This window comes from Takifugu rubripes, chromosome 14, assembly GCF_901000725.2.
Source record: "Takifugu rubripes chromosome 14, fTakRub1.2, whole genome shotgun sequence".
Classification (NCBI taxonomy): Eukaryota; Metazoa; Chordata; class Actinopteri; order Tetraodontiformes; family Tetraodontidae; genus Takifugu; species Takifugu rubripes.
In genome coordinates, this window is record NC_042298.1 from 9,484,295 (window position 1) to 9,507,964 (window position 23,670).

The window sequence follows — 23,670 nt, forward strand, 5'->3', positions numbered from 1 at the left end:
CTTTGTGCTGCTAAGGGTTGATGTTAAAGTTGCATGAGGAATAGTTGCCTTTTGAAACTTCACTTTCTTACGCTGCAACAAGAAGCGATAGCAATGCGGAAGTGGACAAATTACGACTGGTCCTGATGACGTCACAAAAAGCTGGGCCCCTATTGGCTGTACGTACGGGCGCGCACGTAAGACGTTATTTTGAAATTTCAGCGGTGAAGCGTCTGTTGTGTTACTGAGCGCTGCCCTGCAGCCTTCCTGACGGAGAGAATCACACATTATTATCTTTCTTTTTTTTTTTAATTGCCAAAAGGAGGATTATAATGTCTTTCTCAAGGGCACCATTGAAGCGGTTCAATGACACCTTTGGTAAGACACTTTTTTAAGATGAAGCTGGTAGCAGTTAGCCAACAGCGTTGTCAGTAATTGGAATAAAAATAATTTTAATTAAGATAGCTCCACTTAGTAAATGAGATTCTTAATATATAAATGTCAGTAACGATGTTGCAGGAAATGAATAATGTGAGCTGTTTAAACTGCATAAGAACGTGGCAGCTAACATGTTATTGACGTCCAGGCTGTGCCCCTCCGCCGGGTACCTATGAGATTAAACCAGAGGATTCGAAGGGAGCTGCTTCGTTTGACAAGTCGGATCGATTCAAACTCGTTAAAGCAGGTGGGTGGAAAGGAGAAACTCACTCACGCGAGCGAGGACGCAGTTTTATCCACGCAACTTCATGCACCATGAACTTTACTCTATCCAGCCGCTCTGCGACCGCCGTCTCCAACCCGAAATGCGCTTGTGTCCCCCGTGAGAAGGACCATGTCCGTCGATGGGCTTGTGAGTTTTGCTCCACCATCCTTTTCATTTTCAACAGAAGCTCTGCCAGACAAACTGTTCCTGAAACATGGCCTGACCCTTTGCCTTTATGCTCTGTGGAAACTAAGGTTGAAAGCTCAAGTGCTAAAAAGGAGAAGATTGGTATGAGCTTGGCCAAGAAGCAGCAGAGACAGTTGGAGAAAGAGGTGCATTGATGATCAAACTTTTACAACTGGTTGGTTTTACTGTGTTGTATATCTCAATGTTATATTTGTCCTCATAACTCTAGTTTTGCTGTTACAGGTTGATTAAAGTGCTTTTGTTTATGTCCTTTTCATCAATGCATAGTAAATGTTTCATTCACTGAAATGTTGGAGTGGAATGATAGAACTAAAATTCCAACTTTGTTCTATATTATAGTTGCCTTCGTTACTGTATCTAATCGTAGCTTCTGCGACTACTTGAAAATAATAAAGTATGCGTCTCCATCTAGATGAGGTCTTTGGTTCAGCAGCGAGGGGAGCAGGACCGTCGCTTGCTGATCCTTGAGGAGGAGCTGAAGAAGGTGGAAGCCAAGTTGCTGGCTGCTGTCCGGGAGCGGACGAGTCTTGCTGCCAATGTCACAACCCTGGAACGACAGCGGGCTGAACTCAGGAAAGCCAATGAGTTCCTCAAAAGCAAGGTGAGCTTAAAGTGTATTGTGAAATATTGCCTTTGGTTTTTGGAAAGGTTTTTTGGCTTAAAAGAAATACTCAGATTCTCTTTTTTTTCCTCCTAGGTGTCTGCTGACACTTCAAAAAAAAGAATTAATTCCCTTACAATGGACTTAATGGAGGCCAGAAACACTTTGGATACAAAAAATAAGGTATTGTGTATCTGTAAATACTTTATTTTATTGAATTTAGTAAAAAAAATTGTGTTCTGCAAAATAACGTTTCTTTACACATTAATCGACAAGTAATGCAGATTTATAACTAATTTGTACATTTACAGGAGTTAAGTGTCCTGCAGATAAACACTGAAGCCCAGTTGAAAGTACTTGAAGCCGACCTCAAATCTGCCAAAAGTGCCGTCACTGCTCTAAAGGATCGAAATAAGGACTTGGGTGAGATTTAATGGGAAACAGCAATGGCTGTGCTAGCTTGTATGGGGTCATAAATATTACCTGTTGTTTTTACAGAGGACCTCCATGAAGCTGGTAAAGCCCATAACCAAGAGTTGGAGGATGAGAATTCCAAGTTACAGGGTGAGTCGGCGGTTTTTACTCCACAGTCTGCTTATTTTGACATAAACTGTCATTGATGCACATGTAATATTTCAGGTTTTTGAAATTATTTTTCCTTACACCTGATCTTATTTTTTGTCTCCTTAGCTGTAATCCATGGGCTGAAGCAGGAGATTAAAGTCATACAGGAATATCTGGATACAGCCAATGACCAGATCCAGGTACCAAACACCAACTAAATATTTCTTTCTAAAGGCAAAATATAGGAAATTTGTTGTTGTGTTTATTTTGGTAAAACTCAAGAGTTCCAAATGTGTGAAGGATCATAGGTGAGCAGTGTTGTGTGACCAAGTGTGCACACCGACACAGATTTCTCTTTAACATGCTCTCTTTGAAAATATGAATCTAGAATTAAAAGCATTGACTTGGTTTTAGTCAGTGTAAACATTTGTAAAGGGTCTGTTAGGTCAGACTGACGTACATGTTTTCTATGCACAGTTGCGGACGTGTTGTTGCAAAAGAAAATTGGGAGTTTAAAGAAAAGACAGCTGAAATGGGATCTTTGACAACTCTGCATTTCATTGTTTGCAGGAGCTTCGTCTGCAGCTTAGAGAAAAGGCAAAAGATAATAATGCTGTTTCTCCGGAGGAGCAAGTAAAGTAAGAACCTCAATGTTTTCTGAGAGCAAGTGGAATTTTTATTGTTTACTCTGGCACTAATTTGCAGATACAATTATTTATATATATATAAATTTTTTTTTTTTCCAGGCTACTTGAGGCTCAACTAAAACAGAGCTCTACCGAGCTGGAAAACACAAAACAGGTCTTGAAGCAAAAAGAGGAAGACGCACAGATTTACCAGCAAGAGCTCCAAGCACTGAAGGGTTGTTTACTGGAGATGGAACAAAAGCTGGAGAACCAAGAGCTTGAGGTTCTTTCTTCGCAACGTTCGGCCTGTGACCTGGAAGAGCAGATGGCGTTCGCTGCCCAGAAAGTTGGGGACTTCCAGGCAATGGTTCGACAGCAGGAGGGGGAGCTGGCCAGACTGAGGGAGGTGCTCAGAAGGACAGAGAAGGAGCTTGATGAGAGAGTGGCTCATATGGAACAGAGATATCTGTTCTCTGAAGAAGAGCGGAGTATGCCCGTCACGATCTCGTCCCACACAAACATTGTGGTTCACGGTAAATAACCAGTTGCACTGTTTTGTTTCCAGGCAAGACTCAAAAGGAAGGTCTGAGGAGAGTAGAAGAGCTAAAAGTGGAGCTCGCCTCGCTAAAAGAGACCAAACGAGATGAGAAAAAGAGTCAGATTCAGTTGGAGCAAAAGCTCACGGCGGCTACAGAGGAGCTGACAAAAGAAAAGGTCAAACATGTTTTTGTCTTCTAAAACACTGTTCTCATTATTTTTTAATCAAGTAGAGAATCCCTACAAGCATCACATCTGTGCTCTTTCTTCAGGCACTTGTGGATTCCTTGTACGTGCTGTTGGAGCAGGAGCGAGAGGAGTCAGAGGAGCGATTGAGACAGCTGAAGGAGGAGATGGAGGAGGTGCTGGGGGAGCTCGCTCTCCTGGAAGCTCAGGAGCAGAAGAAGCAGGAGGTGGTGGAGAAGAGTCAGGAGGAGGTTCAGAAGCTACAGGAGGAAACGGCTGAACTGGAGAGACAGCTGAGTGACAGCAGGGCTCTGTTAGAGAGGTGACCATTAAACAAACCAAGGACAGGCTTAAATATGGAGCTCACGTGATTATTATCTAGCTAAACTGTGGAAGCACCACTTTAAAAAGACTTTTTGATAACTGCAGATTAATTTCTCTTAGACTAATGATTAATTCTGTAATTCTTCTGGGTCTTTTACACTTCTTTGCCCATTGTCTAGACAAGAATAAGAATATCTTCTGACACTTTCTCGGTATTGTGGTATCAAAGTAACCTTCAATATAGCCGTTTCTCTTTTGTAGCAAAAACAATGATGTGGTAGCCTTAAAAGACGAGCATTTCACAGCTCTGAGAAAACTCCAAGAGGAACAAGAAAGCTCAGTCGGCAAGATGACAGACGTCGTCACCGAGCTGGAAAGGTGAACAATGACTGACTGCATTTTTCTTCAAGGGTTCCTCGAATGTCAGTTTGTGTTAGCATTTAGCCTGCTGCTCTATTACTGTGCAGGGTTCGCAAACTGTGCTTTATTTCTCAGCACCAAAGAGGCTCTGAAGGAAGCGGAGGGAAGAAAACAAGAGCTGGAAGCAGAGGTGAGGAGGGCGACCCAGGAGATGCAGCAGAAACAGGAGGAAATTAATACATTGAAGGAGGTGTTAGCAGAGCACTGCAGGGCCAAGGAGGAGATTTCAAGGTATGTTTTAAATACATTTGCAGTCTGTGTCTGGTTCTTTTCCATATACTTTTTATTCTCAATAGAACATTGCTGGAGGTGCAGTCTTGCCTTGCACAAAAAGAAGAGGAGAGGAAGGCCAGAGAGACGAGCCAGACTGCTCTGATCGACCAATTACAGCAGCACGTAAAGGAGAGAGACGAAGCACTGAGGCAACGAGAGGAACAAAGAGGTCAAAGTGTAGCTCAGCTCCAGGATGAGATGGAAAAAGCCCAGAAACTGATGGAGGAGGTCAGCCACGAAAAGGAGGAAATAAGAGAACAACTCCAACATGAAAGACAAGAGAAGGCTACGATTCAGGCAGCACTTCAGGAGAAAAGTGAGGCATTGGAGTCTGAATGTATAAACCACCAGGAGACCAGGTCAGAGTTGCTCAAACTGCAGGCTGAGCTCGAGAAAGTCTGTGAAGAACGAAAGACTCTTGTTTCTCATGTAGAACATGCAAACCAGTCTAGGCTTGATGTTGAAAAGCAGCTTGAGAAGGCAGAGCAGTTGAGAAATCAACTCCAGGCTCATCTAGAGGAGCAACAACAGAAGGACGTGCACTTCCAAACCCAGTTAGACCTCAGTCAAGAGAAGAACCAGAGCCTGCGGCGCGAGCTAGAGCAGCAACGAGGAGGCAGCCGTGCTTTACAGGAGCAGCTTCAAGTGCTGGCTCAAGAGAAGGTCACTCTGCAGTGGGAGATGGAGGAGCAGCGGCAGGACCTCCAAAGACAAGTAGATCAAGCACAGGAGAAGAGGTGAGAAATGATCTCCTCTGAAGTTGGGCAGTGATTTACTGTGCAATTTAGTCTCCACATTTTAACAGCACACTTCATTTCTTTGAAGCTCCCCGAATTCTGAGATGGAGCACTGGAGAAAACAATACGAGGAGCTGTTTGCCAAAGTCAGGCCATTCCAGGTCAGTCATTTTCCCATTCATTCACAGGCTGGAGCATCTTTTATTAAAGCCGCAGCAATCAATAGTTTCATATTATGAGTGGAAAGCAGCTGCCAGCAAAAATCTTTATCTCCAAATAAATGCTATAGCTCTGCAATTGCTTGGGTCGTAAATAGGCAATTACTTGGCACGTTTGCAGGATAAAGGCTGTTAAACTGCAGCCTGCAAACGTGCTCGCACGCTAGATGCAAAACAGCACAAAGGGGGGGGCGCTTGTGTGGAAGCTGGAGAGTGAGGAGGGAGATGGTTCTCGATGGCAGCAGGTCTGTGGAAAAAGAACATCCGATCTGATTGAATGAAATGATGGTGGAGGAAACTCCCTGTTTAGCAGTAATGATACAGCACCGACATCATCGCGCAACTTAAAGCACATCCGCATCTCTTTGCATGCTAAGTTACATTTTTCTCGAAAGAAAACTCTAAAATGTCTATATGATAATGTTTCTAATGCAACAATACCTGTGGGAGTTGACGCCCTCGTCAGAGTGCAGTGTGGGTTTCTGCCATTTGAAATGCTTCTGCATTATAAATGCTTTGTTCTTAAGGCAGTAAGCTAAAACACGGCCTCACTGGAGGCTTGTTTAAGTCTGCGTCTTCGTTTGGCCTTTAGGTGGGAAAAAGTCCGTATTTATCACCTGTTTCCACAGGAACAACTGGATGCATTTGCGGCAGAGAGAAATGCGCTCCTCAGTGAGAACGGGGCAAACCAGGAGGAGTTAAACAAGCTGTCGGATGCTTACGCTCGGCTTCTGGGCCACCAAAACCAGAAGCAGAAGATCAAACATGTGATGAAGCTCAAAGATGAGAATACCTCTCTCAAGCAGGTAACGCAGCCGTAAGTGGGGAAAGGCATAAACATTCATTTCGGGCTCAAACCTCCCTTTCAACGGTTTCTGCATGCATGGGTGTTTGTAGGAGTTGTCAAAGCTTCGGTCTCAGGTGAGCCGACTAAAGAGTGATCAGGAGCAGCTAAAGTCGATGCTCCCCGGCGCCCCTCGCCGTAGGTTTGATCCCAGCAAAGCTTTCCAGCACAATAAAGAGAACAGAGAGAATGAAAAGAACGAGCCTCTTAGAGAAGGTGAGAAAACATCTCAGTGCGGTGCAGTGAACTGGCGAAAGTGTGCGCAGATAACAAGTAATCTTTTCTTTTCTCCAGGCAATCACCTGTTGTGAATTACTTCAGCCGGACAAGCACAGACAATTTAACTTTTACAGACAATATGGGGATTTACATCTGTTTTTTTTTTTTTATTTTATTAATGGGATTCTGGGAAAATTATTGCATACTTGTAAAATAACTATTGAAATGTTCCACTAGATGTAGAGAACACAAGGCTTTGTTATGGTGGTATCGGATTTTCATTGATAATTTGTGGTATAGCTAATAGTTGTTTTTATTTTAAATTTCCGGCATAGATAGTCTAACCGCAACTATTTTGTGCATTTTAGCGCCTTTTCCTTGTAAACAAACCAATAAATACTCATCCTAAATCACCCTTCGTATAAATGGTGTTGTTTGAAGCCTATTGACCAGCAGGGGGCACTGTAGGACTTGCAGCTAAATGGACAGGGGCAGGAAAAAACAAGACATAAAGCATCACTTTAACACTATATAGTCGCCACAAAAAAAAAGGAAATTCACACCTTTGCAGAGAGGAGCCCTGGGTTATGGGTCATGAAGCTTTATTTCCTTCAGTTGATAAGACATAGCTAGTACTGGCCCAGAAATGGACCTTTTACAAGCCATGAGTGGTGCTAGTCATGGAGCGGTGAGTCAGTCACAGTATCTCTGCAGGTGGTGAATGCTGCATGGCTTATGGCAGCACTGCTCCACGATTCCTCTCTTGACCTTGGGCTCATTGTGTCCTGACAGGACCTTCCACAGCCGCTGCTGACGTCTAGCTCTGTTGGACAGGAACCCTTTGAAGTGAAGAAAAGTTTCCATAACCCTGCGTTTGGTCGCTGCTGCTGCACAGCCAACCTCAAATTCCTCCAACTACATTTTTAGAATGTTGACACTTTAATGGAGTCTTAATGGTTAAGCAATCTGATCTTCCCAATCCATTTAGGCTTGTTAGTCTCTGACTTTAAGAAGTAGAAGCTCCAGAGGCAAAGAGCTCACGTCTCGAAAGTTCAGACTTTAAAACATCAATAGGTTGAAGCTGGTGTTCCAAATAATACATGTAGGGAATAGCATAATGAGGAATTTGGGGATTGGATGAGATTTGTGAGCATTGAATTTGTAGGATTGCAAAAGGCAACAATAAGAAAGCCAGAGTCTGGCCGCACAACTGAATTCAAAAGAGGCTGGAGGTAGGCTGTGCACACTAATGATGTTTACACAGATTTACACAGAACAGATTTAGTTCATGGAGGGTTCCAGCATGCCTTCTTTAAACATTTTTCTTTCTGCCAGCTAGGATCCAAATTGGCATTCTCATTACGCGGCATCTGAACTTTGAATGTTACGGAAAGACACAAAGGTTTTCAATGTCGCTCCGTCCCTGACGGATCTCCCACGGGCAAAGGCGCAATTAGGACATTTCAAAAGGCCTCACCTAGCAGATCTTCCACATCCCGTTTGTGGCGGCGGTCCGGGTCTGCGAAGAAGCCCCGCTCCCCGCAGACGATGTAGAGGGCGTCCACCAGGTGGGAGCCGCACAGGTGCTGGGCGGGAAACGGAGACACCCCCGGAGAGGAGAGCACCAGGAGCAAGAGCGCAGACACCTCCCATAGCCTGGCCATAGGAGTGAGAGTTCTTGAATGGAGCATAGAAAGGAAAGCACACATACAGGATAAAAGAGCAGACATCTAATCAATATTTTATTATACTCTGGTTCAAACCTGAACCCACTTATTAATATTTAATGTCTCAAGGCAGAATGCTTGAGGCTAAAATGATAAAATTGATCAGGACCGCTCTCGTCGTAGCTTTTTCTTTTTGGATAAAAAACGCCGCAAAATTCCTTTGATTTGGAACCCGGGACTAAAATAGTTGAGGCCGGTTTAAAGCGCCTATGAAACCCAACACCTCTTTTCATCGCTGGTGAATCAAAGGCCAGGTGAGTTCAAAAGGATAGTGGGAGGAGAAGTCACATTTAGTTCAAATCTCTAGGAGGAAAAAGAAGCAATGAGCATGCCTGTTTAAAATTTGTAACAGGAGTCGGAGGAGCTGAGGTGGTCCCGGGGTCCGAGGTTCGGTGAGAAATCCCTGCAACCAAACTCTCATCCTTTCAGCACTTCATATTTACAAGGCAAACATTTTAGAGGAGCACCACCCAAGGTCGCGCTTGTTACTCCTGCACAACTCCATTGTAAACTAAATTGAAAATTGATTTAATTCTTCTCTCCTTTTTAACACCTTTTCAGTCGCAGCACCGCGCAATGTGAGTCGGAGCAGAGCTCCCGGGTTCCCAGCTCACCGCCGTCGGTACTGAGTTTGCATCCTCAAGGTCAGTCCCCACCGGGCTGACCGGCCCCTATGGTGATATTTCTCCAGAGTGACTGACCTGCACCAAGACTAGAGAATTCTTAACAGTCAAATCCCATTTGTGATGGATACTCCCTCAGGTTGAAGGTTCAGCTCCATTTTCAAGGTGAAAAACATCTTCAGCAGTGGTTTAGAAACTATATAAACCTTTTGTGGACATCCTAGAGTGTGCTGCAGATGATTGGATTGAAAATGAATCATTTTAACAATGTCTTTAACAATGCACCTATGGCAGACGTTACAGCAGTAGCAGAGCACTCTATCTTGCCCGCCACTCCTCTATCCTCCTTGGCTGTGCGCCAGGGTCTTTGGCCCAGCAGATTGGTTGAAATATAGATCCCACCGCTGCACTTCATCCACAGTTACACACTTGGGTTAAAAAAAATATGAAATTTTGATGGAAAATGGGAGGGGTAAAAAAAACTGTCTCACCTGTGTTGAGGCCCTCTTGCAGCAGAGCAGAGAAGAAAAGGGCAGAGACCTTGAGAAGTAAGAGGGTACTGAGAACATCCCCACTTGGCTACCTGCACGCTTTAGAACTCCTCACCTCCACCTGGACTTTATCAGGCTCAGCGTAAATCGCTGTGGCCCTCACATTAACACCCTGATCTGTAAGCATCCTGATCTGTTGGCGAATGGCACTAAGTCATTTAACTGGGACCAACGTGGACCGACAGCAGAGTTAAGATCAGGGCAGAAGCCACAAGATTTGACGAACGCCACCCCTGCTGTGCTGCGTGCTGTCCTGTTGTTCAGATGTTCAGTTGGCAACAAACAAACACCATATGCTCCGATGGCTACGGTGAAGATTAGAACATTTATAGACTTCTTACTGACCACTGGTGGCGCATTTCTATACTGCAGAACACTGTTAGCTAGAATTTTTGTTTGTTTGTTTTTGTTCATTTTAACACAACTGAGATCCCCCCACCCCCACCATGCCAAAGTGGCTTTGAGATTCACATAAAGCAACATTTTGAATGTTGATGCTGGGTTCTGCATGGATTGCATATGTTTTTCATCATTGTTCAGAACGCCATATGTAGCCACTGTCACTGAAACTCTGACATTTAGTGATGTAATCATGTGGCCTGCTGTGTGCAGCCCTCACATTTATTTTAGTGCCTGTTTAGCTGTAATGTTTCCAATTTGCCCAACATGGCTGGACAGCAATGCATGCAAACACATCTGAACGCTTGAACCAGGGGATCCACATGGAGATTTTTTCAGTCCTTTTTTGTTTGAACCTTTTTCTTGCCAGGTAGACAGCTAACTTATTTCTTTACTTCACTGACACAACCAGTAATGTTCATTCATCTAAAATCCTTCATCGAGTACAAAAAACATTATGTCGTACATGTTAAAGTGTCTTTTTCTAATAACTGAAGCAGATGTTCATCCCTTTAAAGACTATTTTTTAGCTAAATGTTCGCTGCAGGAGGGCAGGTCTTTTACACCTTGTTAATTAGAGAGGGGGTCTTTGGAAGAATGATAAAAGAGAATAAAGGAAAGCCATTCAGCACCTGGGTGCTGTGATGTGAAGAGGTAACAGGAAGCAGGAAAGGTCCGACGCTGCTCCCCTTTCAAAGTCCTTCCTCGGGGGAAAACCATGCGCGGTGCTGCAAACAACAGGCACATCAAGTGGTGGAAGACTAACAGACGCATTAAAACACCCAGACAGACAGAAGTTGGGCGGAAAGTCGGCTGGGTCCCCGAGGGTGGGGGTTGCGTAACTCGCCTTCTCTTCTGCTGTGTTTGAGGAGATAAAAGGGAGCGAGAAGTTCAGTCTAGTGCGATGCTGTTAATCTGCTCTGATAGTCAGCCTTTTTACTCCCATAATTATCCCCAACTTTCAGAGCAGGAAAACCGAGGAGACTCACAACATCAAGTGAATCTTTGACTTGTGCAGCAGACAACAGAAGCGGCTTGGATCTCTATTTCTTTTTTAAAGCCCGGATCTAAATAGGCGGACGTAATGAGACAGATTTCCTAAAGTCAACTTTGTGAAGTGGATGCTTATACGGAAGCTCTGAGAGGCTCCGCGGATGCTTAGACAGAGCAAACCATTCAATATTGAATGAAATCCATTAAAAATAATTACTGCGCGGCACAAGGAGAAAGCATCAAAAGTGTCAAAAGCTGCGAACTTTCTTTTCTCTTTTTAATATTTTTTTTTTTAAGAGATCTTTGCCAAGGACAAACTGTTTGGACTCTGGCAACTCAAGCAGCTCTGTCGCACGCAAACGTTGTCTCACGCCTGCGTGCACATACACACCAAAGACAGACCCGACACATCCGCCTGTTCCAGACCCTGCACCCCGTGTGTGTCATGGCCTGCTGGCTCAGATACTTGACAGAAGATCACAGACTTTCAGGAAGTGTTAGTGTGTGTGTGTGTGTGTGTGTGTGTGTGTGAGAGAGAGGAAAGGCCACCGTCGTGTCGGCTGTCCCATCCAGCCTTGACAGTCGCTAATGCAGTACTAACCTCTGTCATGACCTACTTTGTTATTCCACCTTTGCCTGGACCCTTGGATCACACACACGTGGACACACACACGGTGATAATGAGCCATACGGCTGTAACATAAAAGTGTTTTTTTCTTTTTTTTAATAACCGCCAGTCTCTGGCCAGCGAGCGTGCGTGGATGCGTTCGAGCAGATTTAATGATAAAGTTGACAGGCTGAGTTAAAGGACCGAGTCTGGTCAGAGCATCAGATGACAGCTGAGAAAATGGCTACGTGTAATAAATTTGACGTGCGAAGTCCCCCCTGAAGGCGGTGGCACGCGGCAGGATGAAGGGCCACTTTGATTTTTCAGGCCGGAAGATGAATTTTTGCTCAGGCTCCCACGGCCGGTCTCTTCAAGCTGGGCTCGGCGTGAGACCAGATCATTCGATTTTGGAATTGGCGATCATCCAGCGTTGGAGGTGTTTGAGGCCTCCTGCTTTTGCTGATTGATATTAGCGCACAAGGCTTGTTTCCTGTTGGGATTCTCATTGTCACATCAGAAGTGGCAGGAATGTTATTTGTCTCTACTTGGATAGTTGAACTTTTTCATGTTCCACAGACAACAAACTCTTTAGGCAACTGTGTTGAGGGAAATGGATGACGTGAGAAGGTGCATAAAACTTCTAACAGTGTTTCTGCATCGATCAGCAGTTTGAACAGAAAACTGTAACTCACAGCACCTGATGATTGATACAAGGCTTGTTGTCCTTAGCAATAATCACCATCTTTTGCTTTGTATTAACAAAGTATCCCGTATGTGACGAACAAGGGTTCAAGTAGGCATTGAAATTCTGAATGTCTGGCGTGCGTCGTGAACTCGACGGGACAAAAGATCCATCCAGTCTAATCTGTCATTCTGTCCCTGAGTTACAGTGATGAATAATAACAAGAATAAAAATGCACTTGTGGAACAATTTGATTACAGAGAGAGGTTGACCTGGTGGCCTTTTGGAGATAAACCGTAATTAATGCATCTTTCTAGTCATCTTTTGTCCAGTCGTCCTCAAATATGCAAAGAGAAGACTAAAATCGTAAGAGCTGAGATGGAGTTTGAGGATATGCGGCGTTTGTAGCAGCACCACACACGCTGACAGCCTGACGTATTGGCGGGATGAACCGCGTGTCCTCTTTTCTGACAAGAAGACGAAGGGGGGAAAAAGGCTACAGGTAAAGATGGAGAGATTTCAGCACTTTCCATTATTTTGAGGAGAATGTGAACAGCAGGTTCTGTCGAGGAAAAGGTCAGAATCAATCAATCCAATGCTCTTCTCCAGCCCACCTCAAATTGCATATTGACTCAGTGTAACAGTCTCCACGCCTGTGGACTGGATATATGTTGACACCTTTAACGCTGCAGCGCAGCTTTGCTGGGGGACTATTGATGGGCGGCTGTTGGATATCTCAGAGTTGAAGCTACTAAGCTGTAACTGTGAGTCATTCCCCCTAAATCCCATGCAATTTCCCCCTCGGAAGCTTTTTTTTTTAAACCCCTCTTGTGCATGTGAGGTGTGTACGGGTCTGGACCTGAGGGCCATAGAGGAGAATGTGTCTTGATATGTAAATCTGTACCTTTCCTGTGCACGTGGAGAACCGTCTGTGTGTTTCCTGGAGAGCGGGAGATGCTTCCGATAGGCTCCTCCCAGCCAACAGGATCCTCGGGATTTCATCGTGGCTGATTGCGATTGAATTATCCGCCTTCATCTTTTAGAAAAAAAAACAAAAAACGGCGATGAAAGAATTCCGCCTCGGGAGCTGCAAACCCTGCCGCTTGGTAATATTTGAGCTGCTTCCCCCACCCATTGCTGATGAGTCTCAGGACGGGCAAACCAAGAATTTGCTGAACGGCGTCTGTAGCACGGTTCTGCTGGGTTTAATTCTAATCATGCCTTAATGTGTCCAAGTGAGCGCAACCTGCAGTGTACATGCAAATAGGCCACATGGGATGATTAACCAGGGGTAACTGAATTAGGTCTGACAAACAGGAAGCAAGAGAAGCGTCCCTGCTGAAGTAAAGAGGCGTTGCAAGAAACAGAACAGTAAAAGAGCAGAAAGGACTTTTTAAGAATGAAACCCCCACAAGAATTTCAAATCCTGCTGGTCCTTTAGTCAAACCCACCTTGAAGGGCAGCTTTCACCTCTAGTGTTTGTTCATAAGAGCTTCTCTGATGACCTTTTTAGCTGCAGGTAAAGAACAGAAGGTGTTCAGTAGGTAACTGGCGTATTCTCACCACAAGTGTTGCTGGAGATCTGGTTGGCTCCCGAGTGAAGGTTGCATGTTCTCCCAGTGCTCACTTGGGATTTCTTTAGATTAAAGTCATGCTTTTTGGGGTCAATTGGCGGCTCCAAATCACCCATGTATGACTCTGTGGGGGGACAGAATACTGGCCTGGTGAGAGACCACGAGACGAGACGAGACTCCCAGCGATGGGCCTTCACACAGGCAGAGATAAGTGCTGTTTGACAGGGGTGGGTTGGATGGATGGATGCTTGATAGATATCACACACAGAGATATAGGAGGAGTATTGGAGAAGAACAGCTCGTCTGTGCATGATCATAATTTTTGGCGGCAGCCGAGGAATCCCATCTGAGGCTGGAGTAATTGCAGCCATCAAGTCCACTTGCAGGATTTCGAGCTGACTACGCCGCTTCATGGAGCGAAAGCACAGCTCATGACTTCTTGAACAGTCCTCTAATCTCCCGTTATATGCATTTTGGAGTTGGGACAGTGATTTCTGCGCCACACTCCACTGGTTCCATCCTGGGCCTTGGCTCCGGCCCGGCTTCAGCCCGGCTCAATAGAAGGCCGACGGGATGTGAATCTTTCTGACTGCTGCAGACGAGGCGACTCGGCTGGCAGAAAGCCTCCCTTCGCAGCTCGGTGTCATACATTATCGATCTCTCTTACTGTAGGCGAGCAAGTTTTAAATAAAAAATGAACCGAACGATCCCGAAGCCAAAATCGTTCTGCTGTTTTTCGGTGGCGGACCAGCTGCCCGGAGACTCGGACGTACAGCTGATATATGAAGTTCTGAACAGGCCACAAAACAGGCGTCCTCTTTGAGTGAGCTGTTTCTGAATATCGATGGGAGGAAATTACTTCTTCACTTGATGAACTGTGGAAGAGGATGATTTAAAAAAAAAAAAAAAAAAAAAAAATCTGTGGCCTTGCTTTTGTGTGTTTAGACCGTTTTCCCTTTGGACTCGATTCCTGTGGGTGTCGACCATTTCAGACCCGAGCAGATTCCGCACCGTAGGAAGGGATTTTTATTGCTGCATGCACACAATAAACAACAGAGGCTGTTTCATCATTTCAAGAGCTGCACCGTTTTATGGCAACAGTCAAATTCAGAGAGAAACATCAAAGAAACGATTCTAAATGTGAGCAAGTAAATATTGGTTCGGAATCCTTCACGCTAACAACCAGCTAAAGGACAAAAGGGATTTTAATATGACTTAAATCATGTGGAAAATTAAGGATTATAGCTTATCCATTAAAATAGGGGAAAAAGACACAAGTAAAGGATAGAGTGAGAGTGATTCAGCATGGCCAACCTGACTTTCCACAGAGGCAGTCCTTCTAATAGAAGCCCCTTGATTTATAACCAAGACTCTCCACAATAGGAGCCATAATCGCTTTTTATTCATATTTTTATTTTATGAAACCCGATGAAAGGGGTCACGGCTGCCGTTAAGGGGATTAATGGCATGTGTTGGGTAAAGAAGATGCTCTAAAGTCATAAAAAGTTAATGCTGTCATCTGCAAACTCCTGTCCTGATTGAGTGGGAGGGGCCAAAAGGCGCTAATAGACATAATTCAGGCAGGTAATGTCGGAGCACTGGGGGACGAGATGGACATCGCTCGGCGCCATTACGGGCGTGTGCCGGCGCACTGGCACATTAACGTCTGTTATTTATGCCCCGTAATGAAGACCATAATGCAAATTGGAAGCAACTATAAATATGGGCAGGGAAAGTGTAATGTGGAGCGATAATCATTGATGCAATTAAGGTGTCGGACACATGCAGGGTGGTCTCGGCCTCCGCTGACTTTCTCCTCTTCCTTCCACCGAGGCTGTATTTCAACCTGAACCACTGCATTAAATCAGACAGGTGGGTGTCAGCATAAATCCCCCGTTCTGGCGCGAGGAGGCTGGCATTTTAAATATGTTAATACCTAAGCAGTAAAGCCATCGGCTAATCAGTCTCAGCGTTTATTGACAACCCGTATTAATGTTGTTAGTGGTGTTTCTCTGCTTTAACTGGCATGAGGGTGTGTCTCTGACTGGTCCCACTGTGCATTTTTATGTGAGGCACATAAAGAGAGAGAGGGAGAATGGAGGGAGAGAGGATGGAGACAGACATGAGGAGGAGTCCGGGAGCTGAAGTGACCCTGCAGACCAGGCGCACTGTCTGCTCCAGCTTTCATCTTTCACTGTCACGCCGCTCCCTTTCACCCTTTTCTTGTCTGGTTCCTTCTCTCCCTATTCCCCTGCCCTTACCTCCTCGGCATCGTCTTTTCACCCACCCATGTCTGCCCTCGTTCATGTGGTTACATCTGTCTGCCATTATCATTTCTCTCTCGCTTTGCTTGCTTCTTGCGCGGCTTCCTTTCCCCCATCAAATAACATCTCCGCTTTCCTCCCTTTCATTTATGTCCTTTACATCACGTCTCACAGCTTTATTCGCTGATTCTGAGGATGGAAGCCTTTTATTTAAAGGTGTGTGTGTCTGTGTGTGTGTGTGTGCGTGCATGCGCGTGCATGTGCGCTCAAGCGTGTGTGCCCTACATAGAACAACCACAGTTGTTGCTAGGTGCCGTGAAATGATTTGGATCCATAAATAAAGCAGCTACACTGAGCTCAAACTTCCCAGCTATTTCTTACAAGAGTCAGTCTTTTAAGTCATAAATGATGGAGGGAAATGCAGAACGTGTTCATCTCCATTGGAACTTGCTGCCTGAATGGACCAAAGGTTCCCTTGTACTGAAGCAGTTTTCACAGTCTTGGCAAGAGTGAACTCTGGTTTGTCCACAAAATTAAAAAAAATCTTTTCTTTTTGCAAAATGTGGTTAAGACCTTGGTGCGGACTGTCAGGTGTAAACACACCCTCGGTGCACTGCTAATACAAACAGACTGAAAACTGGCTCGTCAAAAGGGTCAGCCCAGGGGCGGGGGAGAGCGGGGCCATTCGTTTATTTGTCAAACGCCAGTTATCATTTTATGAGAAATGGGAGATGTGAGCGGTGTGATTGAGTCAGCTGTTGTTGCCGCAGCGACGCGATGCCTTTCTTTTGTGCCCCAGTGCTGCGCAGATATTGGTGCCGCTCTGATATCTCTGCCTAGCATGCAGTTCTCGGCCGCTCATTTACATCCCTTACGAGTTCCGGCGCTTTAGAGGCTCTGCCAGCAGGTCATGCCGGACAGAAGGCTTCCAGAACACTCTTCCAATTTGAAAACCCAGAGCCGCTTTGGGCATTTTTTTGTGTGCAGACCACATGAAGAGTCAGGTTTCTAGGTCCATTTATATGGGTTATATACCATATATTTAAACTCCGAACGGATGCACCACTCTCTCGACTTCAAATACTCACTCCCCACACTCGACCACAGATAACACAGAGCTGCGACTTTAATAGCAAAATAACAAAAAGCACCACCCTGGAGAAAAAAAGAAGCAGATTCAACAAAGCCGGTATGATAACGAAGCTCTGTCGGGCTGCATGCATGAGATGGCGCATTCCCATCTTTTGACAAGATGCTAGCTGGCGGGCTAGTTCAGACGAGGGTCCAGTTTTACAACCGGATTTAAAAACAGAAATCTTTTACAGGATAAGTAAAGTCTAACATCAAAAGTCAGTGTAACTGTGACCGTCCACGCTGACACAAAGTGTCGCGTGACCTGCAGCGATGTGTCTTTGCTTTACCGCCGGAGTCGGCGTGGAATTGCCTCAGGTGAATCTGTCTAATAGCAACTGTCCTGTCTGTCCCTCGCAGGCTCAGATGACTTTGTTCTGTCCCTGTGAGGAAGCACAACTGTTTAGGGCATTGTCTGTGTGTGTGTGTGTGTGTGTGTGTCTGTTTGAGAGTGTGTGTGCGCACACACATGCAGGCATGACAAAATCGGAGGAGCAGACAGATCAAAAGGTCCCCCTGCTTGTACCCATTTTTCCGCAGCAGCGTCCAAACGCGTGCTTGGAGCACGCCTGTGTCACAGCGTGAGGACCGCTCCGCGCACGTGCACGCTCGATTCCCGGGCCAAACGCTGTCATTCCACGCCTGTCACATCCTGTTAAGCGTCGCTGACGCCCCCTTCCTTAATACCTCGCATTCACTTGTCACCTCCAATGTCAATTCAGACGTTCCGACATAAGCGGCGTCCCGGAAACCGCCATCTGATTCATTACACGCACAAGACGAAGAGCGCAGCCACCACGAGCACATCTCCATCAGGTGCACTGCCAAATCTGAAACTCCATTTCTCACACGACTGTGTAATATTTAGTTGTGCTGCTGCAGGTGTTGCTGATATTATCCGATCCATCATCATTAAAACAGATTAGGTTGTAAACAGTGCAGATAGCCTGTGGAAATGAAGCATCAGCCTTTAAATATCTGCCCATTTGTAATGTGTAATCTCATACAGGCGTGCCACGCGCCCACCTTTGGTGGGTGAAAGCACGGGTAGCGTTTGCATGAATGTGAAAAAGTGGAGAAAGAAGGAGACCGCGGAGTTCCTGACTGAGCGAGTTTTGAGTTTGACAGCAGCACAGGACTGTAGCGGTCAGGCGGCGTGTGTGCACAATCCAGAGAAGTATCCATTTTTTATACATCCATCAATCCAGCCATCACCTTTACCCATTTATCCCGCGTGGTCCCAGTTGACTGGAGTGTCTCCACAGCTCGGAATGAGAGAAAGCAAAGGTCAGCTTTCTATATATATTTCTCAAAACTCATACTTCTCGCTTTCCCCCCTCGGAGGGTTCGCCATCGGCACAACATCAGAGACCCCCCCTCAATCGGCTGACAGTCTTTGAACCTGCCTGATGAGAAATGGTACGCCTATTTTGTTTGCTGGAGATCTCAAAAATGTTCCGGCGGCAGCATCAAGCAGTCCAGAGCGCAGTACTAAGCTCAATAATACCTTACAAAATCTACAAATAAATAGACAAATACCACAGTTTAAGCATTTAATATAAGAGCTATAAATGTTAATGTGGACTAACGATAAGATTATTATATATTTTCCCCCCGTGTCATCAACCAGACCAATCACATCTCCCATTTTTGCTGGACACATTTAAATTCAATCACTCTGCTGCACTGAAGTTCTTTTAATTCCTTTTTTTAGTCTCCTGCATTCGTTGATTTTTTTTTTCAATTTAGTTTTTAATAGCTGTAACTAGAAAACTGCAGTTAAAGATTTTTTTTAAAATGCCAAAATTTCTAACTTTTATTTAGAGCAGCATTATTTAGACCACTTAAAATAAAATTTGAGTGGGAGATGTGTTTGTCTGTGTTTTGCCGTACTTGCTACTCCCGAGTACCAAGATTCACACTCTACAAGTGAAGTGAGGACATTTTTGGCCGGTCCTCACAACTTCAAAGGACTGTTAGAGGGTGAAGACATGTTTTAAGGTTTAGGTCAGGGTTGGGGTTAGGGGTTTAGTTGGGAGGGTTAGTGTTGGGGTAAGGCCCTGGGGAATGCATTATACCTATGAAAGACCTCACAAAGATAGGAATAGAAGAGTGTGTGTGTTACAGTGGTGGTTATTTCCTTTATCTTCACTGTTACCGTGTTGTTTTTTTGATAAATGGGCCAATGAGGAAAGCTCAGTTTGTGCTAATCACGTTCTGCGGCGCTACTAAACACCAATTAACCTTTGCTCACAAACGCTGTACGGGCACACTTTCCTCCAGAAAAATGCTGGGCAGTTGTTCTCCGCACTTCTGGAGACCTAGATGAAACACCAAGATGCATCGCAGACGTGTCTGCACACATTTATGTGCACTAAGGTCAAGTAGACGGGCCTGAGCTCGAGTCATTCTTCGAGTTCTCTGGTTTTGGACAGTGTTGGAAGAACTGCTCCTTACTTCACTGCTGATGTCGGCATCCTTTGCCTGATTTGAGCAGATGTTATATTCGTCCATCAAGTTCCCGGTAGCTCCAGCATTAGAGTCAAAGTCAGATCAAAGTCAGGCTGCAGACGTGCCCACAATGTGCTCCGTCCACCGCTGACAGTGTAAAACAATCCAGATATTCTCTAACACCTCTTAAAAATCAGCCTTGCTGACTTGTTGGGGTTCAGCCACATAAAATCAAAGCTGGATGTTAGCAGAGAAGCCGAGACACAGCTAGTGAGGGCGGGAATGAGCCCAGAGAGACAAGGTCAAGGTCAAGGTCAAGCCAAGGTGGAAAAGTAAAGGACAGAAAATGAGCTTCGAGTCATTTTGGAGCCCAGCAGGGATTTTCTTTCATTACAAACATAAATTCGTAAACTTTTTTATACTTTTTGGGACTTTCACGGTAGCGATTGTGAGTTAGCGAACACCGTTTTCGCCTTATTGATCGGTGCTGCAGCAAAACGTTGGCCCTCCAAGGGGCCTCTTTGTTGTGGCGGGGGATGAAGGAGCTGAGAATCAGCTCCAGAGATTTCTGCGGTTGTTATAGCGATGATGACACATGGCTGCAAACGCTTTGAGGATTTGGAGGTAATCATGTCATTATTGTTGATAAAGATGCGCGACATTTGTGGAAGTCCCCTCAAGCTGGCAAAGCACACGAGTTCCTACTCACTTAATCAATCTTCTTGCCATAAACACGAAGGTGTTGCTTTAAAAAAAAGAAACTGAAAAAATGCAGTTGATGGAAATTAAGGTGAGGCTTTTAATGTCTGACGTGTCTTTGACTTTGAAACTGGAACTGCATTATTCTTTTTAGTTAGGGCTCCTGCTCTAATCACGCCTGGTTAAACGGTTTTATTTGGAGTGTGGCGCTTGGTCCATGACTAATTTAACAGAAATTGTTCCGAGTTTGATCCAGTGGTACACATTCTACAGAAAACGCAACATGAACCCACTTAATAGAGCTTCCAGAAATAATAGCACATCCATTTAGTCAGAGGGTTTACTTTTTATGTATAAATATATATTTTTTGAGGGGCTTGCTCTCCACGGATTGATGGAAATCGATTCCTGTAGCATCAGCGACAGTGTTTAATCTACATTTCTTGTATAAATCGGCACTAACCTTGACTGATGCTCCAGCCAAACTTTCCATCTCAATTAAACCTGTAAATTATAATTAACGGCGCTGGCAGCACCCGTCTTAGTTTGTGTGGCCATATGCTCCTCTCCCCCAGCTTCACAACAGCTGAATCAGTAGCTGTTGCTTTTAACCAGAAAACACAATATGACAGGATTTGGCAGGGTTATTTATTTATTATTTTATGGCCACTCCTGTTGCCAAGTCCCCGCTGACTTGGATGGCCAGTAGGGGGCAGTGTTGCTCTTCTGCAGCTGCCCCGCATGTTGCCGAGGTCCACGCCTCCATTAGTGGGTTTCCAAACTCCTGTGTGCTTTGGCTCCTGCCTGCTTGGACTCTAAACTTCAATTTTTAGGCAGTTTTAGCAATAAAAGTGTCACCTTAAGAGCATTAAAATCAATGTCTATTGTACATGAAACAATTCTCCCCTACATCCCTCACACCACTATTATTGGCTAACTGCAGAACAAAATGATCATTTCACAAAAAAAGAGAGAAACGACAGTAAAAGCCTGAATAATCTTACATTATTAACTGCAGCGGTTTTGCAAATCAGGGCTCCTTCACTGTCTACAATAACTGATTGAACATTTGTGCCTGGATTTAAAAAAAAAAAAAAAAGAAAATGAAGGGGACAGAAAAGCTTTCAAGCTTTGCTAAGTTGCCATCCGCTGTTAAGCATATTGTTGATTTCAATGAAAATTAATTTTCTTTCATTTCAATTTTGTAAGGTCAACTAAGTTTGAATGGAATAATGAGTCCACTATTATCATTAAATACGCTGTGATTGGGCCTGGACTCGACTGAACGCTTTATACGCTTGAGACAGAAGAGGGAAATTGTGGGTGCAAAACCTTCTGGGAAAACGATAAGAAGAAGCTTCTCTTTGTAATGAATCAATTGTGTCTTCGGCAAAAGAAATTAATTACGTACCTAAAAATCGAAATGGGAAAGAGAGTTAAGCTCCGGCAACTGGCCGAGATGGAAAAGGGTGGCGATTCTGGAAGGAGTGAATAAAACTTTATTATAAGGAGCAGAAGATTTTTGATCTTCAGTGAAATTATGGTCACACAACACATCCCAACTGCTCCGGGAACCAGGTAAAACTGGACAAAGGAAGTGATTGATTGCAGTAGGTTTTTTACAGGACTCTGTGCCACAATTGTAACAAGTGTTGTTTGGATTCAGGTTTTTGTCTTTTTTCAGCCCAAATGCTGTTAATGAAAACTCTTCTTTTGTCGAAGTAAAGATGGTGCCACACAGTTGATCTATGCCCCAACGTTTTTCCATCAGGTGAATTAGAATCCTAATTTTTATTTCATTTTTTTTTTAAGCATGATCAAAAGAACCCATTTCAATAGCTGGCTAGTGGAAGTAATCCACGGTGGCCAGGGACAAGAGGCTGCCTCACAACAGGCTGCAAGGAGGGACCGAGTGCTAAATCACATGACCAAACCGTGTAGTTATTAAACCAGAGAAATGTTCACAGGAGGAATGACTCATGCTCGGTTCCCTGCTTTTTCTTCTATTATTATCTACTTCATTCAAAGGAAGCTCCATTATTCAGCATCCGCAGGCTGGCTGTACAACCCCCCCCCCCATATAGGATGTAGCCTTCACGTGTATCCAGATAGGTAAATAAGCAACGCACATGTCCGGGACGGTAGAATAGAAGGGCCACATTCGGTGGTGATCAGTGGTGCAGGCTGGATAGAAAGGTCATGGAGGTTGTGAATCGCTGAGGAATCCTAATCAGCCCTTGTTTCAACTCTAATTAATTACAGCCCAGAGGGCGAGAGATCATACAGAGGCCTACAAGCTAGCACACATGCAAACAGTGAGCCCTCTACCCAGGGATGCACTGAGAGGTAACCCGCAGCCCTGGATGGTCTCATGCTGCTGAGCACCTATCAGTCTCTGATGCTGAATGCTGAGCCGAGGGCTAGCTCAGGTGCGGCTTTATCTTATAATGTCCCTCTCTCCCTCTCAACCTTTTGGCCCAGTTGGAAAGGTCGCGCTCCGAAAAGGCTACTGACAACCTCCTGAGCACTGGCTAAGTGTTTTCAATTCTCCTTTATGATCCTCATCAGCCAGAACTGATCCATTTACCGGGGACCATTTAAATTTGTTTTCGCTGATGCTAATTGAAAGCTGTTTGACGTCGAGTCCCGAGGTGTGGCCTTGCATTCGTCTGACATCATGACTAACACGTTGGCCACCGTTTGTTGAAACTGCACCACTGATATTTGCGGTTGGGAGATGGAGGGGAAAAAAGCATTCCCCATGTTTATGCATGAGTCGGACACATGTCAGAGTTGGTGTGAGCATTGCCGCTGCCCGGAAATCTGATTTGGCCACCAGTTGATGGTGTCTTTCCGTCTGGAACGGGCCACCAACATGGTTTTTTGCAAACGGTCCTTCTATCGGTCAGATCCGTGTTGCAGTGAACATGTTTCCCTTTAACTTTAGTCCAAAGATGTCCTTCATGTCTCCCCATAAGTAGCTGTTCCATCCTGTGAACTTGATGAGCCTTCAATTCATGACTGCATGAAAAAAATGTGTGTGTGCCCATAACATTGTAAATAATTATCTGTGTATTTATTTACCCATGTGATTTAATTTATTCCTTAATATTTACATTTGTGCCAGTAACCAGACATATAAGAGCTCTGGGAGAGCTCTAATTAGCATTGCTACATTTCTGGTGCAGCTCTGTTTGCACACAATAGGGAAAGCAAGGGAACGCCATCATGGGAGACTTCAGGCGAGCGTGCGTGACACGTGCACATTTGTGAAATGGGGCCCCGTGCATGCATAATGGTATTTTGTTCTTGAATTAGACAGTGATGAGGGGGAAATAGTGCTGGCTCACATTCCAGACCATCATGCGCTGTAAAATTGCCATCTTTGTCAGGCCTCAGATCGAAACGGGTGATAAATCATTAAGCAACAAAAAAGATGGACACACTGAATATGTTAACCTTGAGTTAAGCATTTTTACTAATGTGCTGAGTAGGTGGAAAACCAGACCAAACTTCAATAATGCCAAGTTC

General features: G+C 44.8%; 2 protein-coding genes across 6 annotated transcripts; one reads left to right on the plus strand and one right to left on the minus strand.

The window, feature by feature from the left end:
- The first annotated feature begins 93 nt into the window (after positions 1-93).
- On the plus strand, positions 94-6,852 carry hmmr (hyaluronan-mediated motility receptor (RHAMM)). Of its 3 annotated transcripts, none has more exons than XM_011610794.2 (20): positions 94-357; positions 566-664; positions 753-829; positions 937-1,014; positions 1,302-1,490; positions 1,587-1,673; positions 1,802-1,913; positions 1,989-2,054; positions 2,181-2,254; positions 2,625-2,692; positions 2,801-3,168; positions 3,246-3,394; positions 3,490-3,725; positions 3,989-4,105; positions 4,223-4,378; positions 4,444-5,157; positions 5,246-5,318; positions 6,005-6,181; positions 6,273-6,435; positions 6,514-6,852. In XM_011610794.2, the coding sequence occupies exons 1-20, from the start codon at positions 312-314 to the stop codon at positions 6,528-6,530; spliced, it is 3,066 nt and encodes a 1,021-aa protein (XP_011609096.2). In that variant the 5' UTR covers positions 94-311; the 3' UTR covers positions 6,531-6,852.
- A 154-nt stretch (positions 6,853-7,006) lies between these two features.
- Positions 7,007-13,246, minus strand: LOC101065226 (insulin-like). 3 transcript variants are annotated; one of them, XM_029847024.1, is made up of 4 exons: positions 13,152-13,206; positions 12,925-13,056; positions 7,916-8,115; positions 7,007-7,277 (listed from the first exon to the last, which is right to left on the minus strand). In XM_029847024.1, the coding sequence occupies exons 2-4, from the start codon at positions 13,020-13,022 to the stop codon at positions 7,132-7,134; spliced, it is 444 nt and encodes a 147-aa protein (XP_029702884.1). In that variant the 5' UTR covers positions 13,023-13,056; positions 13,152-13,206; the 3' UTR covers positions 7,007-7,131. The 3 variants fall into 3 exon arrangements, with proteins under 3 accessions (XP_029702884.1, XP_003970540.2, XP_029702885.1); XM_003970491.2 differs by having other exon boundaries at positions 7,916-8,094; positions 12,925-13,246; XM_029847025.1 differs by lacking the exons at positions 12,925-13,056; positions 13,152-13,206 and adding an exon at positions 10,371-10,479.
- Positions 13,247-23,670: the final 10,424 nt, after the last annotated feature.